Consider the following 10,520-nt stretch of genomic DNA (forward strand, 5'->3'; position numbering starts at 1 on the left):
AGATGCAGCAAGCTGTCATAATACGTGGCGTCATGTCACGGTCTGCGCGCAGTCACAGTGACGACGACTCGGCTTAATAGCCCGCATGCCAGAACGCGCAGGAAAGGATCCACCAAAGGCGGGCGTGGGACGAAAAATGTTTTCATCGCAGCAAAAAGAGAACAGCAGTTTTATGTTAGAGGGCTCTTTAATGGTTCAGAACGCAAACATCAGCAAATATAGCCGTCGCCATCAATGCCGCTTTGGTTTTCTGTTAGTTTTAGGTCACATCTATTGTTTGAGACAGAATGAAATCCTGAGTTAAGAGAAAATTTACGTATCTTGGTTATGCATCAATTTTAAAGGTGGAGCTGGAAACTTTTTCAAATAAAAGTGATTTATTTACAGTGCAAGTTTCCTTCGCATGAAGGGTCAGATAACATTGATATTGAGACACAAACAAAACCTAAAATAATTAACATTATTAACTAAATTAAAACAGATAAAAAATAAATCTACACTTAACTTAATAAAGTAAATGTACCTTATTTTCCGCTCTATAATGCTCACCTAAAAACATCCAATTTCCTCAAAAGCTGACAGTGCGCCTTATAATCCGGTGCGCCTTTTATATGGACCAATATTGAGCCACAATAGGTCTAGCAACTACGGTAAGCAGCCACCGACTTCATTTTCGCCCGTAGAAGAAGCGCGCGGTGCATGCTGGGATAGTTGTCAGAACGCTGTTTTGTTAATAAAGTTTGACTGACCTATCTACCTACCAACCTGATAATCAGGTCGTCTGCAGGTCATTTAGCACCACGTTCTCCAACCAACATGCTGTGGGCGAACGGAGAAGGGTGACCATCATCCGGCAACGCCCCGGCCCAGGAAGGCTCTCCTCGCCGACCGGAGTCGGACTGTTTTGTTGACATTCTTTATGTCAACAAAGTGGCTTTAGATATTCATCCTTTAGTGCAGCTCCATCTAGTGGATGCATAACGTAACTCCAGCCTCTACTCTATGCGCCTTATATAAGAAAAAAGTTTTAAAATAGGCCATTCATTGAAGGTGCTTTACAGTGTGGAAAATACTGTAATTATTCGCATTCAGTTTAATAAAACGCCTGGTGTAATTGTCATAAAGCTAAAGTAGGAATGAATAATGTTAATTACTAAAAGTCACCTGAAAGCCGAATCATAAAAACATATTCTGGGTTTGCTTTAAAAGCGCCATGCTTAAGGTTTTGTATTTATATCATGTGTTTCCCTATGCTATGCGTACATCAAAAGATTTTATGCAAAATCTTCCATATGAAATGATAGGAACTTATATTATGCAAACAAACAACTAACAAGCTGGAAGATAACGACATAAACAGATATTTTCTGAGGCAGTCCTGATGATGCAACATACGTTATGTTTGCACCAGTCAGTCAGTTGATTAAAAGACGGTTGAGGAACTTTAAGGGAGAAACTAAAGTTATCTGAATGTTTAATGCAACATACATTGTACCAAACAGCCAGAAGTTGAATTTAATCTCAATAAAACCAAAGAGTAACGGGTGTGGATTTAGCACTTGAGTCAAATACAATCAGTAGAGAAAAAGAAAAATTTAAAAATGTTTTCATTTAATATATTTTGCCCTTCTTATATTACACAATTTGTTCAATAATATCTAAAGATTGCATTTATTTTCTCCTTCAATAACATGTTTTAAAGTATTTACACATTTATCCATTATTCGCCCGCGAACAGCTGAAATCCACAAACACCTCAGACACCTAAATGCTTATAAGTGCCTATTTTAACAATTAAAATACCAAACATGCTTTAATACGCAGAGTGAAAACTGTCTAAGTACTACAGCAGAAACTGACATCCTCCGTCTTTTGATAAAATACGTAAATAGACAAATTTCCCACATTAATTTGAGTTATGTTCCACAGAAAAGCAATAGGCGGTGGTCCTCTGTCATCATCCGGTGATGTAAATGGTGCAAAGCTTGGACTCAACAAGAAATAAGTTTTATTAGTTTTATTGGGATTTTTTTTCCTAATAAAATTATTACTATGACTTCGCTACCTCATGATTGAGATGGATGTTTTCTTTTCATCAAAGTGGCAATTGACTAAATAAAAGTAACAGTAAAAAAACTCAAACTCTCTTTCACAAAAAGTCAAATAACAGGAATGTCCAAGTCCACTCTGGTTCTTCAGAAGAAGATCTGGGTGGGTTAGGTTAGTCAGAAACTTACCCAGAGTTTTACAGAAACAGCTCATCTAAGCACTAAATTAGAAATTCATGTTTCAGATTAGGGGTCTAAATGCTTTTTGCCCTCCCTTGAAGAAACATCCCCTCAATGAGACTGCAAAATAGATTACACAGAGCAGTGAAGGCATCTGTTATTAATTAAAACGAAACAACAAAAAAAACGACAAGCATTCCAGAGCAGCAGCAGCAGCGGCGGCGGCAGCAGCAGCAGCAACCCCCCCATCCACACCGCCCACCCACTGTTATCTCTATCTGTTTCCCCTTCTTCTCTCTCCATTTCTGTCATCTTCACAAAAACTAAATCTCCGTGTTGTGTGGGTGAAGGCCAACTGGAACGTTGAAAAAGACACACACACAAAAAAAGAGAAAAAAAAGGGACACATGCCAACTACTTTTTTTGTCGTACCAGATTGTTGCTTTCACTTCTGTCTCTGTCTCACACTCAGACGTGCACACATCCTCACCACAGAAACACAGACGAGACGGGATGGATCGAGGAGCTGGGGCATAAATAACAAAGAGAGAGAGAGAGAGGAGGGGAGGAAGATGGGTGTGGTGGAGGGGCTTTGAGGGGAGAGTGGGAAAAAGAGCCCAAAAAACGAACACTCTGAGGAACATGGAAAATCCCTGGTTCCCATGCCAAAAATCTGCCGCAGCAAAAACACGTGCAAACACAGAGACCCAGAGGAGCTGAGGGCCTGTAGGGCACTCAGAGCAGATCAGAGGGTTGGTGATAAAAATGATCAGGAAAAACTCTAGCTCTCAGAAATCCTACACTTTTCTGCCACTCTCATCACTTCCTGTTAAAGTTAAAATAGAAAAGTGCAGCTCAGCTTTCCAAGAGCAGTAAAGTGGAGAAAAGCTCATAAGTCAGTCTGTGTATGTTCTGCATTCATCTCCTGTTTTGACTCCTCGGGAAGAGGGATGTTTTCCGAATTGCAAAAGATAAACTTTTTCTTACAGCCAACCAAAAATGATGCTTAATTACAGGAAATCCACAATGGTCAGACTTAACAACAAAACAAATTAGATTTAAAAGTATGCACAACTATGACCAATTCAGCACTTTGTTAAAGTAAATAGTAGTTTATTGGTTTTTCACAATTTTCTTCATGCTACAACCACAAACATATGTGTATTTTATGTGGGATTTTATGTGACTGACCAGAAAAACATTACATATGAGGGGAGTTTTTGTTTTTATTTTTTTAGAAATACAAATTTGGAAAGTGTGACATGATCCCCTTTACACTGATACGCCTAAATAAATCCCAGGACAATCAAAAGAAAAAGGAGAAAAAGCCTTAAGAAGTCCTGATTCAGGATAGGGCAAACATGTGGAAGAAGGTGCTCAGATGAGATGAAGCCACTGCCCATCACAATAAATATCCATCCCCTTTATGAAACATGGTGGTAGCAGCATCATGCTGTGGGGATGATTCAGCAGGGACAGGGAAGCTGGTCAGAATTAATGGCCTTGGCCTGTCACGATAACAAATTTTGCTAGACGATAAATTGCCCCGGAACTTATTGTGATAAACGATAATATTGTTGTTAATAATGACACAATAATGCAAGAAGACATTGTCAAGGATCAATAACCTTCAAATTCCAGTGAGCATTTAAACACTGGAACTGGAAGACATTTTAAATATCCAAAACAAATAAAGAAAACAACAAATACAATAAATAATGAAGCCTCTGTAAACAAAATGATCTTTCAAAAGATGGGCAAGTTGAGACAAAAGCACCAGACTGAACACTTCTATCATTCTATCATTAAAAAGAGAAAAACGTCAAGCAAATGAAAGTCAAGCGAATGAAAATGATTGAGTTTCTTTTAATTTATCATGCGATTAATTGATTCATTATATATTGTAACAGGCCTTTTAATGGGGAGATGCATGGAGCTGAAAACAGGACAATCCTAGAAGAAAATTCTCAGAGGCTTCTGGATTGGAAGTGTCATGACTTAGATCAAACCATGTTTAAAATAGTCTAGTCAAAGCCCAGACCTAAATAAGACCAAGAATGTTGTGCCAGAACTTTACAGACAATACGACTGAGCAAATGGTAAACGGTCTGTAATTGTATAGCGGCTGCCATATGCCGGCGCCTCTGACCACCACCAGCAGGCGAGGCGGTGAAGCGACTTATCCAAGGACACAACAGATGTTGCTCAAGGACACAAGGTCAGAGACGGACAGAGCGGGGATCGAACCAGCAACGCACCAATTAAGGAACAAACTCCTACCACCGTCGCCACCAACGACTCGCAGAAGTAATTTTAGCAAAATCTGCCTCTACAAAATACTGAGTTGCTAGGCAGATTTTAATTTGTTAAAAAAAAATCTGTTTCCCTCACTTTTCCACCTTCTAAATAAATCAATAAAATCCCAATACACTTCAGGTGAAGTCTGTGGAAAACATAATAAAAAATCAAAGTGTGCGAATACTTTTGCACTGTAGTTCCAAACAGCAACACAACTCATAGTGCATGTCAACGGTTTCTCTTTCCTGCCTGCAAGTGACACAGTGGCTATCTATAGCATAATCTATTTTCAGACCAGGCAGGCGGGACGCAGTTCAGCTCATACTTAAACTCATGTAGTGTTAGAGGGAAAATGGCTGATCTACATTCAAGTCATGCAACAAATAATTACTTGGGGCCTGTTTTAGAAAGATGAGGTCTTGGTTTGAACGATCATGGAAGCGCCTGGGAGCCTGGGAATCAGCCAGGATATTAAAGCCGAGAATCCAACTGTTGATCTGGAGGAAGCAGAGGCAGACTGGGTGAGAGTGAGAGTGGAGGAAAGCTGGTTCCATCTTAACCGTGGGTTTCTTGTAAGGCACAGCGACTATTTCCGAGCTCTTTTTCACTCAGGGATGAAAGAAAGCCAGGAAGAGGAGGTATATCTGAGAGGAGGCGTGCACGCAAGAGGTTTCCTTGTTGCGCTTGCCGTCTGCAGGGATGAGAACCCCCCCATCATGGACCCAGAAGAGCTTGTTGAAGCCGTAGAGTGTGCTGCTTTCCTGCAGATTCCCACTTTGACTCAGCATCTTTGCGACATCATAGACTCGGATAACTGCCTCTTGCTTTACCACGCGGCTTCCATCTTCGGAGTGGACAGACTGTTTCAGAACGCCGCTCTCTTTCTTTGTGATGCTTTTGATGACCTCAAGGAAGCAGCAGAAAGCACAATTCCTGAAGAGCTGCTCAAATACTCTCAAACGCTCTCCCCTGCTAGCTATATTGCCATAGGGACCCACACGCCATCAATGGAGCTGCTGCAGGACTCTTTCAGGGTTGTTTGCTTCCTTGATGAAAAGGAAGGGGAGTGGAAGCATCTGACAAACCTGCCAACTCTTTGCAGTACCTCCAGGGCTGGGGTGGCCGTGCTTGACAATCGGCTGTACATTGTTGGGGGAATTTACGGCTATGGCAAAGACACAGTGGACAGAAGCTTCTGCTACAATCCAGATTCAGGGATATGGGCAACTCTTCCAGGTCCACAGCAACCAAGATACGACTTTACGCTGCTTGGGCATGAGGGGCACCTATACGCCATTGGTGGAGAAGCTCAAAAACAGATAATTTCCACAGCAGAGAAGTACGACGCAACAAAGGGAGAGTGGACGTTTATCCAACATGCACCCAGACCTGTAGCATCAGCCGCTTGTGCTGTTGCTCGTCAGCGATTGTTTGTTTGCTTCTGGAAACCCCCTGACACTACAGATATCTATGAGTACATGCCACTAAAAGACCAGTGGAGTCTCACCACCACCATGATCAGACCGCAAAGCTACGGCCACTGTATGGTGGCCCACAGGGACAATTTGTATGTGATGAGGAACGGGCCTTGCGACGACTTCCTGCGCTGCCTGATGGACTGCTACAACATTACGACTGGCCAGTGGACCGCCATGCCCGGACATTACATAAACAGCAAAGGGGCGCTGTTCACTGCGGTGACAAGAGGGGACTCTGTGTTCACAGTGAAGCACATGTTGACTCTTGAATACACCATCACGGCAAATGGATGGAAACCCCACAGACAGATGAAGGGATTCCCAAAGAGTGGTTCACTATGGACTTGTCTGCTTAGACTCCCCAAGACCGGACCAGTTACACCAAAACTGGATGTGGATGAGAGACAAAGAGAAATCGCTTTGCCAGACATTCCAGAAAGATTTGTGGATGTTATACAACAAATGTGAAGTTACTCCAACTGAGCTAGAATGATTAAAAGTCTAAGAGGTTAAAAAATGTTGAATACTTCTGGACATTTTTAACAGATAAATACACTTCACACATTCACTTACTCACATACACAACACATACACACAAAGATGTGCTGACACTAAAGATTTGCTCTGATTAGCAACAGCTGCTTCTGTGGTTCAGATCAGGAAAGACCGCTGTGTCTGTGTGTGTAAAGTTCAAAGGGGTTGATGGGATGTTCTGAGCCTCTCATTCTCTTGCCATTTTCCCGAAGTCGCACTGGGCCAATTCAGGAACCAGTAATTTCCCGGTCAACACAAAGGCCTACCACTCACACACTCCTGAGCAATTGCTGCTTTAGTGTGCGGTCGCTTGTTTCTGTGACTTATAGGCTTGTAAACAGCCTAGGATTTTTTTTCTTAACCTGTTTCAGTAAAATAAAAGCAAATATAAGTAGATTTGCATTATATTAGTGATAGCAATGTCTATTATTACAATGCCTTGTAAGAGTATTTACAGACCTTGAACGTTGTTACTGCTTGTAAAGTTACAATAAAAAAGACTTAACAACTCAAGTGGAGGAAAAATTACACTTCATTTTCAAATTAAAATCCTGATATGTGTTAGAATTGCCTAGAAATCTAACTGAGAATCTATGACACGAGTTGAAACTCTGTTCACTGACAATCTTCTTCTACTATTGAATTCAATTGATCAAAACTGCCAAATGTACAAGAGAATTCAGTGTTTCCATTACATTCTTGGTGCAAACAGTATCATACATACAAATATAAAAATAAAACAGGCAGTAAGACCAAGATAAAGCAAACAGCTCTAAAGATATAAATAGTATAAATATAATAAATAATGCAGTGTAAACAGAACGAACAGTACAAACTTTATGTCCCACCGTTTAGTGTCCATATGACTGAGTTTGAGCTAAAGATAAACTGAAACAATCAAACTCTAAATTTGCACACGTAGAAGACAACCCAGCAAATTGCAAAAGACAAACATGTATCCTTTTTTATTTAATTTCTAATTATGCACTGCTTTTGTTATTCTACTCCTAATAAATGGCAACAAAATCTAAGGAAGTTTGTAGTTTTAATGTCACGACGATTCAAGGGGTGTGTAAAACTTTTGCAAGATACTCAACGTCAACATGTCAAATATCAAATGCCACTGAAGTCATTTCGCAAACCTGAGAACCTTCCCTCTGATTTAAATTCAGTTTCTGGATGTCACTGCTATCTGCAAAGTTTAAAATCTTCTAATTCTTTGCTTTTCTTTGATGGAACGGGAACAACTGGTAATAACTTACTGTTCTGGGTGGTGGTAGGTCAGGAAGGTTCTTCTGTGGCACTGGGACAAATTTTGCTGCTTTTCCATTGACAAGGGCGTCCAAATTGTCATCTGCTGCACAGATGCACAGAAGGAAGGGGGGAAAAAAAGAAGAAGATTAGTACATATTATCTCAAATCGTGTGCTTATATTGATTATTTTAATTTTTAAAACCTGTGGGAAATCAAATAACTTGAGTATTATGCAAATGTAGACTCAGTCTATTTTTTATCAAGCACTTAATCTCCAGATGTTTCACTACTCTCCTATGAACTAATGCTTTCTGGAAGTCCTTTGAGAACAGAACCTTCTTTGTTCAATCACAGATACCGAATAAAAAACGCCATATGTAGAAGCATTTTGCATGATCGGATCAATTGCACTACCAGAAAACTGTTCAGAAGTACTGAGATCCACTGGTGACCAGCCCTGCAAACTTGCTACTGTATTGCATCTCTAAGCTTTATTAAAAAATGAGAATATGGCCAGAGCTTAAATTAATACTGCAAATATCTTTATGATATCGTTTATAGCTAATATAAGGTTGCAGTCTACATTTGAGATGACAATATGTGAGGCTAAGCTATTTTTACACCTCGATTCCTATTCCTTTAATTTATAAAGTAACTGATGCCTTTAGAAGTAGACGCCCCCTATTGGTGGCTGCAGTACATAGCAATATAACCCGTCGTCAACTCAGCATATGCAGCAACTGTTATTGAAAAGAAAATAATAAAATAACTGCAAAACCCAGATCTCCATTCACTCCATTTATGAAAAAGCTAGCAGGAACACTGCAGCACAGCTATCTGAAGCAGGAAGTTAGAAGAGAAGTAACCCAACACTCCCTTCATCTGTAGTTTTAAAAGTTGCATGTTTTTGCCATGTGGAATCTATTTTAAGTGGACGATTATTGTAGTAAATGTGTTCATTAAATTTCCATATTAATGATAACTTTGGATTGATTTTGATGGATAATAGCCTTGATTATTACAGTTTCTAACACTTTTTTATGGATTTATGAGAAGATTTATGAGAAGCTGCAGCCATCTCAAAGTGTGACTGGCACAGGAAGTCATTCACTGGACACTTTATTAGGTACATCTTCTAGTAAAAGTTTGTAATCCTCTTTTGTCTTAATTCTTTTTGCCGTTGATTAAACAATATGGACACATTCCTCAGGGATTTTGGAATATTCTGTATGCAGCAATAATTAGGTGGGTTGTAGTGTTTAAATTAATGACGGAAATACCATTTAATGGCCACCAATAGCTTGAAGTTTTGACACAAAGCATGATGAATCCTTACTTTTATGTTTCTCACAACAAATTTCCAACCTAGCATCTGAATGTTGCCCAATCCATCGGATCAGGAAATGTTTGTCCTAATTCTTGTTGACCAAGTTCAGTGAGTCGGTGTAAATTGTAGCCTCAGTTTCCAGTTATTAGTCTACATGACTGGTACATGGAATAATGTTCTGCTGCTGTAGCCTCTCTACTTCAAGGTTCAACATGTCATATGTTCAGATTAGAGATGGTATTTTGCATTCCTTGGTAGTAATGAATGGGTGTTTGAGATACAGTTGCCAACCGCATAATCTTAAACCAGTCTGCCATTCTCCTCTGACATCAACAGTTGAGCTTCAAAGACGCCAAGTTAAGTTGCATTACTTATTGCCCCTAGAAAAAGGCGCTTAGCCCCTTTCTTTCTCATGGGCATTTGAAGATTTTTAGATTAAAACGCGCGCCTGCTGATTATGAAAGCTCTATTCTCACATCTCAGCGTTCCATCAGTTCTGTAAAAGAAAACTTGTGGCTTTTCTAGTGCTGCCGCTGAATATAAGTGTTAAATCTGCTTCTTGCTCAAACCACATTCTTCATCGCCGTCCAAACAAAACAGGTCCGACTCAGATGGTGAGGAGACTTCGAAGAAACAGACAGGAAATGGTGCGTGGGAGGAGGACGGGTGAGGGGGCGCCTCTGCTTGCAGCAGCTTATCTTTTCTGCTATTCATTTGACTGTACGTTAAGCTTGAGATGTGATAATGCTGTTTGTGTGCACCGTTCAGACCAAACAATAACACACAAACATTACAACTAAGAGTCCTTCAGGTGAGAACTTTTCTTTTAAAGCTTCGTCACAAACATTTCTTTTAAAGTTAAACATTAAACAAGATGAATTTGATAAAGTAAGGTCAAAAAACAAAAAGACAAGTGATGTCTAAAACTCAAAAAAATAAACAAAACTCTGAATGAAACACTGTAATACTGCTTCTTAAACAGTGCTGTGAAAAATTGCGCCAATTTTGTTTTTGTTTTACGTCACTCTTTACTATTCTATATTTAGTATTTTGAACACTTTAGAAGTGATTTTACTGGTGTGATTTGGTCACAAACTGATTGTCCTCCAGAATTTTCTGCAGGTCGTCCAGACAGAATATTATCCCAAAAGTCTTGGAAATCATTAAAAGGTTTATTTATGAGGTTTTATTTATTTTTATTTTTTGCCAAATGCGATCCGGGGCTGCACAGTGGCGCAGTTGGTAGAGCTGTTGCCTTGCAGCACGAAGGTTCTGGGTTTGATTCCCAGCCCGGTCTTTCTGCATGGAGTTTGCATGTTCTCCCTGTGCATGCGTGGGTTTTCTCCGGGTACTCCGGTTTCCTCCCACAGTTCAAAAACATGACTGTCAGGTTAATTGGCC

At 40.0% G+C, this 10,520-nt stretch overlaps 2 protein-coding genes across 2 annotated transcripts in view; one reads left to right on the forward strand and one right to left on the reverse strand.

The window, feature by feature from the left end:
* afap1l2 (actin filament associated protein 1-like 2) overlaps positions 1–10,520 on the reverse strand; it is a 44,144-nt gene that overhangs the window by 19,266 nt on the left and 14,358 nt on the right. The window contains exon 2 of the mRNA XM_008436728.2: positions 7,801–7,895. Within this exon, the coding sequence (XP_008434950.1) occupies positions 7,801–7,895 (95 nt within the window). The remainder of the gene's footprint in view (positions 1–7,800; positions 7,896–10,520) is intronic.
* Positions 4,851–6,985, forward strand: LOC103481292 (kelch repeat and BTB domain-containing protein 13). The gene has a single exon (XM_008436695.1). It carries the CDS (start codon positions 4,961–4,963, stop codon positions 6,470–6,472), a length of 1,512 nt encoding a protein of 503 aa, XP_008434917.1. The 5' UTR covers positions 4,851–4,960; the 3' UTR covers positions 6,473–6,985.

This window comes from Poecilia reticulata, linkage group LG19 (assembly GCF_000633615.1).
Source record: "Poecilia reticulata strain Guanapo linkage group LG19, Guppy_female_1.0+MT, whole genome shotgun sequence".
Lineage (NCBI taxonomy): Eukaryota > Metazoa > Chordata > Actinopteri > Cyprinodontiformes > Poeciliidae > Poecilia > Poecilia reticulata.